At 39.0% G+C, this 18,327-nt stretch overlaps 2 protein-coding genes across 2 annotated transcripts in view; both read left to right on the top strand.

The window, feature by feature from the left end:
* The window catches only part of tmprss13a (transmembrane serine protease 13a), a 142,957-nt gene extending 142,193 nt beyond the window's left edge, over positions 1 to 764 (top strand). The window contains exon 15 of the transcript XR_015711880.1: positions 745 to 764. The gene's annotated coding sequence lies outside the window, so the exon portion shown is untranslated. The remainder of the gene's footprint in view (positions 1 to 744) is intronic.
* Positions 1 to 18,327, top strand: part of dscaml1 (Down syndrome cell adhesion molecule like 1) — a 116,904-nt gene that overhangs the window by 92,215 nt on the left and 6,362 nt on the right. Inside the window, exons 19-32 of the mRNA XM_087796422.1 lie at positions 185 to 331; positions 397 to 552; positions 2,269 to 2,408; positions 6,953 to 7,106; positions 8,591 to 8,708; positions 9,946 to 10,109; positions 10,233 to 10,331; positions 14,214 to 14,402; positions 15,150 to 15,278; positions 15,346 to 15,504; positions 16,848 to 17,003; positions 17,070 to 17,100; positions 17,193 to 17,311; positions 17,394 to 17,546. Of these exons, the coding sequence (XP_087652548.1) occupies positions 185 to 331; positions 397 to 552; positions 2,269 to 2,408; positions 6,953 to 7,106; positions 8,591 to 8,708; positions 9,946 to 10,109; positions 10,233 to 10,331; positions 14,214 to 14,402; positions 15,150 to 15,278; positions 15,346 to 15,504; positions 16,848 to 17,003; positions 17,070 to 17,100; positions 17,193 to 17,311; positions 17,394 to 17,546 (1,914 nt within the window). The remainder of the gene's footprint in view (positions 1 to 184; positions 332 to 396; positions 553 to 2,268; positions 2,409 to 6,952; positions 7,107 to 8,590; positions 8,709 to 9,945; positions 10,110 to 10,232; positions 10,332 to 14,213; positions 14,403 to 15,149; positions 15,279 to 15,345; positions 15,505 to 16,847; positions 17,004 to 17,069; positions 17,101 to 17,192; positions 17,312 to 17,393; positions 17,547 to 18,327) is intronic.

Below are 18,327 nucleotides of genomic sequence, written 5' to 3'. Positions count from 1 at the left end.
AAATTACTTTACAATTGAGAAAGAATTTAATTTTTTGTTATACCCTTTTTATTTTACAAATAAAATAAAAATGTATTTAACGAATTGTGTGGAAACGTCTGTTATCTGTGATGTCACTAACACTTCAATTCGTACTTTTAATTGAAATAGATATTTTTTCACGTTCTTTATTTATTTCTTTCAGTTCCGAGCCAGCCTCCTCAGAACGTACGAGCCATTTCCGTCACGTCGGACGAGGCGGTGATCACGTGGGCCGAGCCTCCCAGGATGACCCTGCACGGGGTCCTGAAGGGCTACCGGGTCGTGTTCTGGGCCGTGTTCCCGGACGGAGGTGAGTGTGTGTTGTTGTTGTCAGTTTTGACGCTCGATTTTGACCCTTCGGTTTTTCTTCTCCAGAGTGGAGTGAGATGAAGAACATCACCACCATCAAGGAGCAGGTGGAGCTCAAGGCCCTGGAGAAGTTCACCAACTACAGCATCCAGGTCCTGGCCTACACCCAGGCGGGCGACGGCGTCCGCAGCAACGTGCTCTACATCCAGACACGTGAAGATTGTGAGTCCTTGGATCGCACCTGAACCCACAGATCCTTTATTAGCAGGTGTAGGGCGTCGTGCTCTTGAGCAAAGCTGCGGTGTGGGAGGTACGACGCTAGGAGGGTTTAGAGGGTCTTTGAGTCTTCGGATGCTGATTAAAACCTCTTTGTACTCTGATGTGCCATTACCAGCACTAATGAGAATTAAGAAGCCAAAAAGTGTGTGTGTGTGTGTGTGGAGGAAGCCCGAGGGTGTGGGTCTGTGCGTGTACCGGGTGTGTACATACACACTATTGTTTGTGCGCTGCTCCCTCTCAGCACCCTGCAAAAAAAAAAAAGGAGAGAGATTAATTCTTTGTGGCTTAGAGAGAATTAATTTTGTGCTTACACTGGTGGGCCGTGGATTACATCCGTATCCGCCTCTCCTCGCCCTCCCCGGGGCCTGGCACCGAACAAGCATCGGGAGGAGGAAAGAAAGGAAAAAGAAGGGAAAAAAAAGGGAGGATGAGCAAAAGGAAGGAGGAGCAAAAAAAAAGCGTCATTTTAATCTTTGACGGCAGTTTAATTTGACTTAAAAATGGGTTAATAATTCAATTATGAACGTGTGCTTTTATCTGATGAGAGGTAGAATGTTGTAGCTTTTAATGGATCATTTCATTTCCATCTAGATCTGTTCACAAAAAAACAAGAAATATAAAGTTTAAGGGAAACGAAAAGATTGTTTTAAAAAGTGATTACCAGCTTGTCCAGGTGTCTTATCACAATCATATACCTTAGTTAATCAAAAACACCATTTATTTATTTTATTATTATTATTATATATTTTATTTAATGAACAAATATACATTTAAAATACTTTAACTTCCTCCAGCAGTAACTTATCTCAGCTCCATCTGGAAAAAAAAATGTTGCTGTACTATTGTAGACACAAACTTTTTTTGATCACTTTTAAAATACTAAAAATATTATTATATATGATTCATAACTACTAACCCTCGTGTTATCTCACAGTAAAGGTGACCCGAAGGCCCGAAAAAAAATAGTTTGCGGTATCCCTTGTGTTTTCTCTGGGTCAAGGTGACCCAAAGGCCCAAAAAAAAGGGTTTGTGGTATCCCTTGTGTTGTCTCTGGGTCATGGTGACCCAAAGGCCCGAAAAAAAAAAAGTGTTTGCGGTATCCCTTGTGTTGTCTCTGGGTCATGGTGACCCAAAGGCCCGGAAAAAAAAGAGTTTGCGGTATGCCTTTTGTTGTCTCTGGGTCAAGGTGACCCGAAGGCCCGAAAAAAAAAGAAAAAAAAAGTTAAAAATAAAGCTTGAAAATTCAAAAATAATATTCTTTATTTATTTATCAAACATGTTAGTTATACATTTAATTAGTCTGTTCTTCCCCCTTAAAACTATATAATATATTTTCAGTATCAATATATTATTTATATTGTAAAAAACAAATATATTATAAAAACATTAGATTTCCTGATGAATCTATTTCCATCCATCTGTCTTTATTATTTATTAATAGATATTACACACTATTTAAAATCTTGATCTAATCTCTTTATTCAAAAACATGGATCAAATGTGTAACTTGTGGTTTTCTTGTTTGTTTAGAATCCTCAGCAGATGTATTGCTCTCCCGGTGGATTAATAATTCATGCAACGATGATGATGAACTCCTGGATAAACATTATCAGTCGTACGTGTCGACATGTTGTTTGATTCTCTCTCTCGCACCCGCAGACCCGGGACCGCCGGCGGGCATCAAGGCGGTTCCCTCCTCCGCCAGCAGCGTGGTGGTGTCCTGGCTGCCTCCCCACAAGCCCAACGGAATCATCCGGAAGTACACCATCTACTGCTCCAGCCCCGGGTCCGGCCAACCCGTGAGTGAGCGCAGGTTTAGGGGTCTGGGAGTGAAGGTCGTCGCCGTAGAGTTGATGGTTGAATGACAACATGATAAAAGCCGCAGTACGTCAGTGTGTTTGTGTGGAAGCATGAGTGGGTCTATTGCTGCAGTCTCAGCAAGAGGTGTGTGTGAAATGAGCTCCTCTCATACCGCAGTGTGTGAGTGTGTGAGTGTGTGAGTGTGTGTGTGTGTGTGTGTGCTCCTGCCTCATTTGCATATCTGCGTCTCATCACGTTGCCACGACAACCTCATCTGTTCATCAACGAGGGCAGAAAACAAGCCGACAGCAGAAACACACAAATTATCTGTCTGACTGCCTGTCTGCACTCTTTCCATCCATCCTTCCATCCATCCTGCCATCCATCCTTCTATCCATCCTTCTATCCATCCTTCTATCCATCCTTCCTTATATCCATTTATCTATCCTACCATCTATCCCTCAATCCTTCCATTTATCCTTCCATCCATCCTTCCATCCATCCATTCTTCCATCTATCCATTCTCCCATCTATCCATCCTTTCAACCATCCAATCTTTTATCCATCCTTTCATTCATCCAACTATCTATCCTTCCATCCAACCACCCATCTTTTTATCCATCCATCTATTAATTCATTTATCGATCATTTTATCCCTTCTTTTATTCATCAATCCATCCTCCGGTTAATATGTCTATTCATCCATCTATCCATCTATTATTTCTTCTTTATCTATCATCTATCCATCCATCCATCAGCTTGTCCATCCATCCATCCATCCATCCATCCATTCTTTTATCCTATCTATTGCAATCTATGTATCCCAATCTATCTCTATCCATCCTGAACTATCTTGATCTCGATCTATCGCAGTCTATCTCAATCACACTCAATCTATTTTGACCTTTCTCTACCCATCCAGATCCCGATCTATCTTGATCCATCTCAGTCACAAACTCTCTATCTATCCCGATCTACCCCTATCGCTATATATCCCGATATCTATCTTTATATCCCGATCTATCTTGATCCATCCCTATCCATATCTTCTGTCTTTCTGAATATATCTCTATCTATCCTAATCTATCTGTATTTGTCTCAATATATGTCGGTCAATCTCAAATTATCTCGATCTATCTTTACCTGTTTCAATATATCTCGATCCATCTTAATCACGAACTCTCTATCTATCCCGATCCACCCCTACATTTCCTTATTTCCTATTCAGATTTATCTCTATCTATCTCTATCTATCTCGATTTATCTCTATATATCCCGATATCTATCTATATCTCTTGATCCATCTCAATCTCTTTCTATCCATCCCTTTATATCTTGATCCATCCCTATCTCATTCTGTCTTTCTGAATCTATCTCTTTCTATCCTAATCTATTTCTACCTGTTTCAATATATCTCGATCCATCTCTATCTCATTCTGTCTTTTTGAATCTATCTCTTTCTATCCTAATCTATCTGTTACTGTTTCAATATATCTTGATCAATCTCTATCTCATTCTGTCTTTCTGAATCTATCTCTTTCTATCCTAATCTATCTGTTACCGTTTCAATATATCTCGATCCATCTCTATCTCAAATTACCCTGATCCATCTTTACCTATCTCAATATATTTCTATTTATCCCGATCTATCTCGATCTTTCCATCCATCCCGTTCTATGTCCGTCTCTCTATGTATCTCTCGACATCTCTATCCATCTTGCTATCTCTATATATTTCCATCTATTCCTCTATCTATCCATCTATCCCTCTATCTCTCCACATGTGCAGAGTTCAGAATGATTACTATGTAAATGAGTGCGACTGTAGAGAAGGAGGGATGACTGGGGGGTGGGGGGGCGGACACATAGTGCGGAGAGTACTTTTGTTCCTCTTTTCATTATCTCGCTCCATCGTTCCTCGTATTACCGTTATCTCCGCGTTGAAGGAATATTTTAATATCCGTTACAGCAACACACACTCTGTCACTCCCTCCCGCCCCTCCCACCCATTCACACACCCCTCCGCCTCCCCCCGTCTGCAGTGGTGAGTGGGGAGACAAACGTTCCGGGGCGAGGAGAAAGAAAAACGTTGATACGAGACACTTGAAAGATATGCAGATAGAGAGATGCGGTGGTGGATAAGATGAAGGGAGGAAGACGGCGTTGCAGGAAGAAGGAAATGAAAAGAAGGTTTAATGCTGGAAAAGAAAGGATGGCGCAGCAGGGGGCCGGAGGAGAGGAAGAGAGGAAGAAACAACAGTAAAAGAAGATGGTGAACGATGACAGTTGGAAGTAATAAAACGAGCAGAGTGACAGGCTGATCATAAATGTGAGAAACAACATGAAAACTGGAATCTGTTTACACAGAATAAACACAGGAGAAGTCAACCCTCTTTTTTTTTTCTTTTTTTTTTACTGCCGCGTTGCATTTACTGAGCATTCAACCTGTCAGACGTCTACCGTCCTGATCTTTTTATATTATCTGTGCGTGTCAGTCAAGTACAGAGAGAACAAACAAGAGTAGATATGTTGGAAAATCCTCGTCTTAATCTTTTGTTAAATTCTTCTCTCGCCACTTTAGTAAACGTTTCCCCAAAATGACTTAGATATACAGTAGATAGTAGAGGTGTCAGAAAATATCAACAATTAAATACGGAAACTTTTTTGCCCTAAAACATTGTTTTTTTTGTTGTTTTTTTAATTAGTTATTTTATGATTTATATATTTAATAAAGTAAAATAATTCAATTAAATTCCTTTTTTTTTTTACAATTAACATGGTGTTTGTGCATTTTTGTGTTGCAATTAAATTCCGGCAGCTAGATGGCAGCAGTCGCTACGCCCTCCGCAGCTAAAAGAGCAATGACCTCCGGCAAGATCCCAGTAATGACTGAGGACAAGAGGATACAGTTGACTCCAGCAGCTTTTAAAGCTGATGTTTGGACATATTTTAGTAACAAATGAAATCAGTTACGACTTCGTCAGGAGTCATGTGGTCTGTAAAATCTGCAACACCAGAGTCAAGTACTCGACAATACTACACATATATCCTTCCTACAGTAATGCAGATTATTGCCAATACACACCCCTACTAAAGAGACTTGTGCGTAGTTATTTGTTGTTTATTGTGTGTGTTTGTTTGTGCTGAAGAGACATGGATGTGTGTCGACAGCAGACACATGGCTGGGTTAAACTCAGTGCAATTACACATCCACACATCCACCTCCAGGTCATAGATGCCGCTGCCTGTGTGTGTCAGTGTGTTCATCGCTGCCTGTGTGCGTCAGTGTGTTCATAGCTGCCTGTGTGCGTCAGTGTGTTCTTCTTCTTCTTCTTCTCTGCTCTTCTGTCTGTCATGCTGACGCCTGCAGACCCTCATTAGAGTATGACTGTTCATGATATCTCTGACTGACTCATTTATCTGTCTGCTATTGTCTTCCTCTGTCTCGTGTCTTTGTTTGTCGTCCCCCCCCCCTGAGGGCCACAGAGGAAGTGAGGCAGAGATGGAAGGGTGGGGGTCTGTAATGCTTCCACATAGTTCTGCTATTAGAGTCTGTCCCAGAACCCCTGAACCTCCCACCCTCCTCTCTGTCTCTCCCTTTTTTTTTGGCTGACGTGATGAGACTTGAGTCACATTTACATGATGTTCACTGAACCATCGTATGACTTCTGCTTCTCATGTAAAGTAATGTTAAATACAAGATGATTTTATCTTTAAACATTGTAACTGACTAATAATAAGGTTCAATGTATTGTAAGTGTCACTTGATGATCAGTTTAAATTCAGATATTTGGATTTCATGTAAAAATGTTCAACTAGTATTCTTGGCTCAGTAAAATTTAATCTTAATCTCAGTAATTTATTTTTCTTTTATTCTCCTTTAAGACTAGTAAATGAAATGAAATATACATTTTTACATGACGGGTCATTAAGTAGTCAATCAATTTCTTTTTCCAAAAAGAAAAAAAAGTAATGTTAACATGATGGAAAACGTGTTTTAAATAAAATTGTGTTTCCAAAAAAATCAGGTAAAATAATATAAGTAAAATGATTTAATCTAAAAAACAACGTTTATTTACAACGGAGCAGAAATCAACATGAGCTACAATGATCTTCAATTTAACAAAAGGTTGAATTTAATTTAAAAAAAAAAAAAACATTTTTTAAATCAAAACAACATTTTAATTGACTGAATATATACAATAGTCTACATTTGGGATATGTAGAAGTACAAAAAATATAAATGTTTGTTGGTTTCAACCTGTTCTGAAAATAAATAAATTATATACATTAAATTAAAAATATAGATTAATACTGTGCATATAAAAAAAGCTTTGTGTTGTAGTAAGAGGTTTGTCATTACAAATGGCCTTTTAATGTTAGTAAAATACTAAAACATATTTAAATGAATTAATTGAAAAAATAATTTCTGGTTCAATGCTTTTGACTTAAAAAATAATTTACAATTATTCCTAAGTTTATTTGGACGCTCTTATATTTCACCCAGTTCCTGTAGTAACATATTCTTAATGTGTGTTTTCCAGATGCCGAGTGAATATGAAGCGAACCCTCAGCTGCTGCTCTACAGAATCACTCACCTCAACCACAGACAGCAGTACCTGATCTGGGCGGCAGCCGTCACTACGGCGGGACGAGGAAACTTCAGCGACAAGGTGACCGTGGAGCCGGCGTCCAAAGGTGAGCTCCATCGTTTCGGAAGGATAGATGGAAGGATGGATGGATGGAAGGATGGATAGATGGATGGATATATGGAAGGATAGATGGATAGATGGATAAATGGATAGATGGATGGATGGATGGATGGATGGCTGGATGGCTGGATGGATGGATATATGGAAGGATAGATAGACTGAAGGAAGGATGGATGGAAGGATGGAAGGATGGAAGGATAAATAGAGAGATGGAAGTATAGATAGATAGATAGATGGAAGGATAGATAGATCGATAGAGGTTTTCTTATTACTTATGAGAGTTTTCCTTTTATATATTTTTATTAAACCCTTGTGTTATCTCATGTGGTCCGAAAACAAATGTGTTTGAGGTATCCCTTGTGTTGCCTCTGGGTCAAGGTGAACGACCTCCCCCACATTTGTTTTCGGGCCTCAGGGTCACCTTGACCCAGAGTTAATACAAAGGCCCAATCTTACAGTAAATTTCTATTTGCTTTGAAACGAAACTGGCTGAAATAAATAATATTGACAATAAAAAATGAAAGTTGAAATAGAAAAAAAGCAGCCAATAAACAAAAATAATCAATTAGTGATATTACAGTTAAATTACTTACTTACTTTCTTACAGTTACACCTTAATGTTAGTTTTACATTCATGTTTTTTTCAGCCAACATTTATTTTACAGCATTTTAATGCTTATCTTTTCTTTTCTTAATGCCAATTTTTACTTTCAATCCAATATTACATTTTTTTTTCAATGCCAATTTAATCTGCTACAATTCTTAGCCCTTGTCTTTCTTCTCTTTCCAACAAGGTAACATTTCATAACTTTCCTATGATTCTCTCCATCAATGTTTTGACCACTCGTGTGTAGGAATTGTTTGGCTTTATGTTTCTTACGACACGACGTAACAGTCCATACTGTCGCCCGCTCGCTCTCCAAAGACCTTATAAGAATCATCCAAATTGATTTTCCATACATGGACTCGGAAAAGTCTCCTCTCGCTCCCCGTCACGCATGACTGTGGACGAGCAGCCGTATCATCTCACTTCCTGCTTCTATGTCCTACAAGAGCAACACGAGTGTGGCATTGATTCCTGTGTTGAAGCTGAAGAAGTTATGAGATCAACAAGGAGAGTTGATCACGTCAGGATTGAAGGAAATACAGTCGATCGATCAGGTGGAGATCAGAGGAATGAAGGGAAGAATGCGAGGAATGTATGAAGAGCCCTTTTCAATACAAGTGTGTGTGAGTGTGTGTGACTGTCAGGTGTGTGTTTTGATTGTGTTTGTCAGAGAGATGATGTCCTCCAGCCTCGTCCACTCAGTACTTCATTCAAGCCCAACATAAGTGCAGGAGACGCACTTTTATTAAGACGCCAGAGCTGGTCAGTGAAGAGGCTGCAAGAGGAGACGAACTGACCACATGTCTGCTCATTTAAAAAAACAAAATCTTTTATTCATGGATAAAACTTACGTTTTCTTTTAGCTCCGGCAAAGATCTTGTCTTTCGGCGGGACGGTGACGACACCATGGATGAAGGAGGTGCGACTGCCGTGTAGCTCGGTCGGGGAACCGACCCCCAGCATCAAGTGGACCAAAGACAGGTCAGATCCATGTGGACTTTAGTGTTGGATGTTGTGAAGGTTTTGAATACAACTAATTAAAATGTTTACACCTTATTAACAACCTATTTTTAACAACGTTTATTTCAAGCTCAACATCGCGTTTCAGGTCTCAACAACCCTCTCAGTAACGGTGACCTGAACAGCTCCTGTAATGCTTTGCCGCCCAGCCAACCAATCTAAGCTGTCGTGACTTTTGAAATAGAAACATAGCGATACAAGTTAAATACAGTATTGTAGCGAACAATTAGTCATCGCTAAATAGAGCAGTGTGTAGAAAGGCATCATTGGAGTTCCCTGTTTTGTCAGCACCATAAGTAATGGAAAGCATGTGGGGGGAAAAACAGCGTAAAAGAAACGAGGTGTGGTGAGAGACCACTGGACATCAACAACAAAATACATCAGAAACTACAAAAAGAAGTAACAACCTGAAATTAAATCAACTCTGTAAACTTTAAATCACTGCAAAAGTGTGTTTGATGTGCATCAAAATGAAAGCAAATAAAATGTAAACCGAAAAGATGAGATTGAACTCAACGATAAAAGTGAGAGAAGCACTTTGAAGGAGCATACCTCTGCCTATAATCACATTTCAGATGACATTGTAGCAAAACACATCACCAATGATGTGAGGTATTATCTAGCAACCCCAAAACAACACAACAACAAGAAGTTGTTTTTCACTTGGTGGTTAAATGCAATAAAAGAGGATAACGGAACCTTTAAAACAGTTTCCACATCCAGATGGTAATTTATGACTCCATCAACATGTAAGCATCCGTTTCTCAAAATGAGTTTGAACTATTTAGCTTTTCTTTTTTTTTTTAATTTTGTTAGCAAATGAACACAAAAATTGCATATTCTTCTTGGCAGATGTAAGTATCCACATTTCGTCCGTCACTTGCACTTTTCGAGACGCTCGAAAATGACTGAAGAGATATAAAGGACACACTAAAAAAATATTTTACGTTTGAAAAATACACAATTTATGACTCTCTTTTCGTCTTTATTTAGCTATTCTTCTACTCGTACAGTATGTAGCTGTTCAATACTTTCCAGTAATGATGCAAGAACTAACTAGAGATTGATTTCTGACACAAATATAAACCACTAAAAAGGTTCAAGTGATCGACTTTTATGAAACATTTAAGATATATTTGTACTGGTCATGTTAACCTTTCCTCCCGAGCGTTGACTGAGGTCTGACCATGTGTTCCAGCGAGGACACTGCTACTCCTCTGTCCGCGGACGGTCAGCGCCTCATCCTGGGCAACGGAACTCTGGTGATGCGTTCGGTGAAGGCTGAGGATTCCGGTTACTACACCTGCACGGCCACCAACACTCTGGGCTTCGACACCATCATCGTCAACCTGGTGGTTCAAGGTCAGCAGATCGAAACGATTACAGCTTTATTCATAAAGCCTTTTGAAAATCAAGTTTTCAGTTAATGTAGTTTCAATCTTTACGCAATTTACGTCATCAAAATGGTTCAATTCTCGTCCTCAGTCCCTCCTGACCAGCCTCGTCTGACCGTCTCCACCACCTCGACCTCCTCCATCACTCTGGCCTGGATCCCTGGAGACAACGGCGGCAGTTCCATCAGAGGTACTAGAAGAAAGTTCAGACATTTGGCTTGAGACAGATTTGACAAGACCATCGATGAAGGTTAAAAAAAAAAAGGTTTATCCTGCTTTTAATGTTAATAGAAATTCTCATCATAAGCCTGTGTTTGAGGACGGGTTTTTTTTTGATGACACAGGTTTCCTGCGGGTATTTTGGTTTTTTATCCCACAGTCAAAAACATACAGGAACAAATGATGAATCTACTTTGGTGAAGTCATCAGTGAAGTTAAAAAAAACTATTGATGTTTAAGGGGCCAAAAATACCATGTTGACCTCTATTCATGGGTCGATAAAACTGGTGTAATTTACTTTTACTCATCTTATTTATCTTTTAAGATCTTCCCATTATGTGAGTCACAGATTATCTTTTTTTCATGACCCTTATATCAATTTTTAAAGCTAGGATTAATTCGTTTTTCACACCTTCTAACAACGGGAATGTTTTCCCGCCTCAATAATAATGACTGCAGCTCTTTTTTCTGTTAATCTAGCCTTGAATGTCCCAATTTTTTTCATGAGATTTTGGCGATTACCAACATTTGTGTTCACACCACCAACCATCCAAGTCTATCAATGACTTCTGCTTCCATCTCCTTCTTCTACCTCCGCTTCGTCCGCGTGCTAATCGATCAGGTTATTGATTGATGTCCTACTTTTACATTTTCTTGTTAATTATGTGTCTGCTTGATTTTCTGCTTGCTGGAGATTTGTGTTTGAAGCCGGCGGTGCGCACCTCGGTGGGAGTGCATGCAAATGCGCTTCTTCTTTTGTTCCGGCTGTTCGCCAACATGGGGGTGTTGCTGGGTCATGGGCTTGAAGCGAGTTGGTCTCTGGGCTTCTGATGATCTGGCAGAAGGAAGATTTGTTGTTGTGGTTTGAGACGCTGAAGGATCTTTCTGAGCACCTTTTGCTTGTGTCTCAGGACAAAACTTTCATTTCCTGCTTTTGTATTTTAATTATCATCTGAAACAAACACACTTTTACTGCGACATGACTCTTGATTCACGCAGCAAACGGCTGTTCTGACTTTTTAACTTCTTAAAATATCTTCATACGAGAAAATAATGTTCAAATCTTTCAAATTTGTGTTTAATACTAACCATTGTGTTGTCTCTGGGTCAAGGTGAACAACTTCCTTATGTATTTATGGAAGCCAGGGAGGTCGTTCACCTTGACCCAGAGACAACACAAGGGATACCACAAACGCATTTGTTTTTGGCCTTCTGTCACATTGACCCAGAGACAACACAAGGGACACCACAAACACATTTGTTTTTGGCTTTTGGTCACCTTGACCCTGCAATAATTGTCAACAATCTGGAAATACAATATGTATCGCGATTTAGGGTCAAAGATGCGATATATTGCGATACTAAACGAAGGTATATCTGGAGTATTATCTCTGAGTACTTGAGTACTTGACTCTGATGTTGTAAAATTTAAAAAACACGTCACTTTTTTTTTTGTTATAGACCACGTGCTTTCATTTGTTGTGTTAACTATTTAACTAAACTAAGCAAGTTTAAAATCAGCTTGAGTCGAACATATCCTCTAGTCCTCAGTCATCGCCGGGATCCAGCGGGATTTCATTGTTCCTTTAGCAGCGGAGGGCGTAGTCACATCTGCAAACTTTTGCAAGTTTAATTACAACAAAAAAATAAACAAACGCGGTTAATATTTTCATATACATTTTTATTATCATTATTATTTTATCCACTTACTTTTTAGCCTCTTTATAGATGCATACAACAATTAAAGAACTTTGATAAAAGTACAATATGGTTAACCCTTGTGTTATCTCAGTGTCAAGGTGACCCGAAGGCCCAGAAACAAATGTGTTTGTGGTATCCCTTGTGTCCCTGGCTTCCATAAATGCATATGCAGGGTTGGAGGTCGTTCACCTTGACCCAAAGAAAACCACTTGAACACATTTGTTTTCATGCCTTCGGGTCACCTTGACCCTGAGCTAACACAAGGGTTAAAAAGCCCAAAACATAAATACAAATGTACAGTGATATTGAATATTGCAATATTTAAGTATATCAATAGTTTAAATGAACATAAAATGATAAATTAAGAGCTAAACCTGTTCATCTGGTTTTCTACACAAAACCGTGTTATTCTCAATATCTATCAGAAAATATGTTTTTTGATCAGTCATAGCAGGTTTTGATTGTGTAGCTGGATTCAGGCGAGAAAACAAGATGCTCAATAACACACGAAAATGGAGAATAGATTTGATTCGATGTCCTCGATATTATTAAGTTCTACGTGTTTTATCTTTAATGATCTGCTTTTATCTTGTGAAATCTCATCGACAAACGCAGCCGATAATGTGAACTAGTCTTAAGATATGTGAATGGATTGAACCATCTGTTGTGAGAAGAGGACGAGAGAGAGAGAGAGAGAGAGAGAGAGAGAGAGAGGGATGGTACAGTGAGGACAAAAGAAAGGAAAGAGGGGAGGAGACGTCCTAGTCTACATAATTACAAAGCTGAGGCAGGGATGGAAAGTGTGTCCCAGCAGGAGGCAGTTTGGCTCTGGGATGCAGCGGATCACAAACACAGACACCATATTGCTGCTCCTTCATTTGCATAGATGCTCAGTCAGCCATCCCAGTCTGAGAGTTGTAGGTAACTAATGGAGGAGCAGGTCTGTGACGTCACTGCCAGTTACGGGCGGACACTGCCCCCTAGTAGCCTTTTGGAGGTACTGCAGCCACTTTATCTTGAGCGGATCTGGATCATCTTTTGGTGAACTACTGGTTCTCCTGGGGCCCCATGTTCTCCTGGGGCCCCATGTACTAAGATGTCTTACGTAAAAAAACACTAGTTACACAGGTGGATATATTTAATTATTCACAAACGTATCCATATGTTCTCCTTCACCAAATTGATGATCTGTTTTTAATAAGACGACGTCGATTGTTTTATACTGAATATTTGAATCTGCTATTTCACGCTATTCCCAAAAAAAGGAATTTTGAGCTTGTTTTTTTAATATAACAAACCAAATGATCAGCGTCTGATGCTTCAAGTCTTTCTCTACAAGAGACAGACGTTATTGTGAAACAACATCACCTCAGTTTTATCAAAGAAAAGCAGAAAACAAGCCGACAGCAGAAACACACAAATTATCTGTCTGACTGGATGTCATCCATCCATCCATCCATCCATCCATCCATCCATCCATCCATCCATCCATCCATCCATCCATCCATCCATCCATCCATCCATCCATCCATCCATCCATCCATCCATCCATCCATCCATCCATCCATCCATCGTCATCCATCCATCGTCATCCATCCATCCATCCATCCATCCATCCATCCATCCATCCATCCATCCATCCATCCATCCATCCATCCATCCATCCATCCATCCACCCATCCACCCATCCACCCATCCATCCATCCATCCATCCATCCATTGTCATCCGCTTATCCGTCACCGGGTCGCGGGGGCAGCAGCTTCAACAGAGAGCGTCAAACTCCAGCTCTGACCGAGGGATCCTGAAACGCCACCATGCCAGCGAAGAAATATAATATCTCCACCTGGTCCTGGGTCGACCCCTTGGTCTCCTCCCAGATGGACGCTCCTGGAACACCTCCAAAGGGAGACGCCCAGGGGGACATCCTCAAGAGATGCCCGAACCATCTAATTTGACTCCTTTCATGATTTGTTATTTTATTATTTGTAAACAAAATGCTTTTATTTTATTAACATAGATTATGCAGATTCATCAGACATGCACCATTTATAGAAGTAAGAGTATTTAGTAGAAGTTCAACGGACTTCTCTGTACATGAGGCCTCTGGCTCTTAAAACCTCATCTTGATGAAAATGTTTGTTCCTCGGGCAGGTTTTGTGCTGCAGTACTCCGTGGACAACACGGAGGAGTGGAAGGACGTCTTCATCAGCTCCAGTGAACATTCCTTCAAACTGGACAACCTGCGCTGTGGGACCTGGTACAAGGTCAAACTGGCTGCCAAGAACAGTGTGGGAGCAGGTCGCATCAGCGAGATCATCGAGGCCAAAACTCACGGCAGAGGTGAGACACCTGAGGATCAATCTAAATGTTTACACTGTTTATGGGTCTTTTTATTGTTGTCTTTGCTAGTTTGATTAAATATTATTGACCTTCCCGTGATAAACATAATTTAATATATTAAAGCCCAAAATTTATGTCAAAATTATAGGTTTTCAATTGAAGATTTGCAGAATTTAGCTTTTTTTCTGACTACAGATAACATTGTTCGCTAAGCTAGAAAGTTGACATTTAAAAACAAGTTTTGCTCTCTTTACATTAAAGTTAAAACAATTTCAACAGTTTTTTTTATAAGGATGGACATAGAAATGGAAGATTTTTTTTTTTTTTATATTATTATTGAACCGCTTGAGACTTTGGCTCCTGTAAGGTTTTGAGTGATTTGTGTTAAAAATGTGACACATATTTTTACCATTAATTGAATAAAAATGTACTAATACATTTAATTTAAAATTAATTCATTCATAAATATTATAGTTAATTAAAAATATGAGTTTAAAAACATGGTGGATTTGATGTTCTAAGAAATAAAACCTTATTTACAATGATAATGGAAAATTAAATAATTAATTTAAAACACATTCATCCAAAGTTTAAACCATTTTTAATAATTTCCGTCGTATTTTTTAGAGCCTATATAAAACAGCACAAAAACAACCTGATTTGTGGAATGACACTGGACTTTACAACTCTTGATCAACACCTAAGTATATTCATATTAATATACTAACACTTGAGTCTCTGTCTCAGAGCCTCAGTTCAACAAGGACCAGCCCGTCTTCACCCACATCAACTCCAGCCACGCCAGACTCAACCTGCAGGGCTGGGCCAGCGGAGGGTGTCCCATCAACGTGGTCACGCTGGAGTTCCGACCCAAAGGTGAGTCTTTTTTTCTCCTCCCGTGCGTCCTCACACGAGATCGACCGTTTTTTGTCCTGGCTCAAAGGCACGTGGGCCTGGCAGAACGTTCGCACCAACGCCACCGCCGACGTGTTCCTGGCGGAGCTGCGTGAAGCCACCTGGTACGAGCTGAAGATGAAGGCCTGCAACAGTGCTGGCTGTGGGAACCAGAGCACGCAGTTCGCGACGCTGGACTATGACGGGAGTAAGTCTGAGACTCTTCTTTAACTCAAGCTCTACTTCTCGAGGTCAAAGTTCACATGTAGCTGTCAGTCAAACATGTAATGACTGATGATAGTTTTGAGACTTTCTTTTCTACCTCAGGCTTTTCCTTGATTTTCTGGAACTCCTTGTGTTATCAGTTTTATCTTGACCTTTAAAGTATATATTTTATTGAAAATTGTTTTGATTGTTTAAGCGCTTTGTGACCCTGGTCTGGAAAAGCGCTATACAAATAAAAATTACTTACTTACTTACTTACTAGTAAAAACAGGGAAGGTGGATCTAAAAAAGGAAAATAATGCTGACAGATTAATTCAACTTTTTCTGTTGATGTATTTTTGTTTTTTAAGCTTTGACTTACATTCAATAACTTCTATCTTGAAAGGTTCCATTAAAAAATATATATCATTTAATTCAATTATTCATATATTGAAAGGTTTTATTTATATTTTCAATAATCTTTTTTTTTTTAATGAGCACCGACCACAACAACATTAATGAACATTTTCTCACACTGTGTACAATATATTTTGATGCCCATAATTTATTAGCGCCATTAAAACATATTAATGGTTGAATTTTAACATTTGAAATGTTTAAACCTTGAATTTTCTTATTGAAATATTGTTGTTTTTTAACGATTGAATTTCTTTTTTAATATTTGAATTAAATCATTTATAAATTGAAAGTGTGAACTATTGTTTTTTAAATAATTGAAATAAATATTTTGTAAATTAGAGACGTCAATTGTTGTTTTTTAAATACTTTAATTGAATAATTTGTTAATTGTGAAAGCATGAATTATTGTTTTTTAAATAATTGAATAAGGTTTTCTTTTTTTTAACATTTTCAAAATAATGATTTTCTACACAAAGAGATTAATAGTCCAATAAAAATAATTTAAAAATAAATGTTCTAAATTTGGTATTTGTTTTAAATTCGTACCATTTTAAATTCAATATAAAAATGTTGGTTTAATAGTGAGACCAGAGGACACCAAGAGAGTATTGAGCTAATTGATCAAGATTTCAGCCAATTGCAATAAATATAAAAGGCTATTCAATGATATATTGAATTATTGGAATTAGAATATAAAACTCTATAAAAAAAAAAAATAATAATAAAGTAAATATTCTTCTTTTTTTTACTAAATTATAAAGAAAAAAAAAAACTTTCAATATCCAACTAATTGAGTAAAATTATTCAATTAAATAATGAAATGATTAAAACCAAGTTTCGACATTTGAAATGTTAACTATATTGTGGAGGATATTCTTCTTGCTCTAAAATATACTTTCCATAAGTAAACCTTCTGGTTGTTCTCAGGTACGATTCCTCCGATCAAATCTCCTCTGGAGAAGAACGATGACGTCAAGAAGCTCTTCTCCATCGGCTCCCCTGTGATCCTGATCACTCTGGGCGTCGCTCTGCTCTTCATCATCCGCAAGAAGCGCAAAGAGAAGCGTCTGAAGCGACTCCGAGGTGAGTCTTCAACTCGTCTCCATCATATTGACGCTCGTTTTTAAAACGTACGATCTTCCTCCCAAGATGCCAAGAGTCTGGCCGAGATGCTGATCAGGTGAGAAGATTCGTCCGAAACCCTCGTTGCCTTCAGCCGACGCTGTGTGTCATTAACATGCTGTGAATGTTGTGCATGTGTCTCTGGAGCAGCAAGAACAACCGCAGCTTTGACACGCCGGTCAAAGGACCTCCCCAGGGCCCCCGATTACACATCGACATCCCCCGAGTGCAGCTGCTCATCGAGGACAAAGAGGGCATCAAGCAAATCGGTGAGAGGAAGTCGGCGGAGGACAGAAGTGAGTCTGTGCCTCCCGAGCGTCTGCTCATCGCTCTCCTCCTCCCTCGTTCCAGGTGAGGACAAGGCCACCCTACCTGTGACCGACACCGAGTTCAACCAGACCGGGAACCCGCAGAGCTTCTGCACCGGAGTCTCCGTCCATCACCCGGCCCTCATCCAGAACACCGGGCCCCTGATCGACATGTCCGACATCAGACCCGGAACCAGTAAGACTGCTTCGTCCCGCGACTAGTCTTCTCACGGTTAATCCTGTCAACGTTTACTTGAACAAGAAAGATGAAGAAGTAGAAAAGTATTAATACAGCAAATATTACTTAGAATTAAATCAAACAATTTGGAAAAAATGTGCTTGAACATGAATAAGTTCACTGCATCTTAACCATCAGACCAGCTTGTAGTGAAATCTAAACATGTTGTTGAATGACCAAAAACAACAGATTTAACAAGTATCATATTTTCTGAGTTTTATTCAAAACAAATTAACTTTATTTGTAAAGCTCCTTTCTTAGACCAGGGTCACAAAGCGAATTTTAAAACCGATCCTGAAAGAAACTGGCAGCCAGTGCAGAGTTTTAAGGAATCGGGGAAATGTGAGTTCTTCTACTAGAGCAGGTTAGAGTTTTGTATTGACTGCAGGCAAGACAGCAGGTGAATGAAAAAAAAAAACTTCATAAACTTGTTTCCTAACAATCCTGAGGATTTTATAAAACTCGTTCACAACTTTTTTAGTTGTGTTTATTAAAAACATGACGATGGAGGCGAAAGTCATAAAATCAAACAGGCTTTTCCTTGATTTTCTGGAACTCCTGTTGTGTTATCAGTTTTATCTTGACCTTTAAAGTATATACTTTATTGAATATTGTTTTGGTTGTTTAAGTGCTTTATTAGCGCAAATAAAAATTACTTACTTACTTACATGTAAGCGTCACATTAGGAGTTGAAACACCAACTATGCTCTTGATGTTTTGTAAAAATGTATTTATTACG

The sequence above is a fragment of the Callionymus lyra genome, chromosome 7 (assembly GCF_982586985.1).
Source record: "Callionymus lyra chromosome 7, fCalLyr1.hap1.1, whole genome shotgun sequence".
Lineage (NCBI taxonomy): Eukaryota > Metazoa > Chordata > Actinopteri > Syngnathiformes > Callionymidae > Callionymus > Callionymus lyra.
This window is presented reverse-complemented; position numbering and strand designations above follow the sequence as displayed.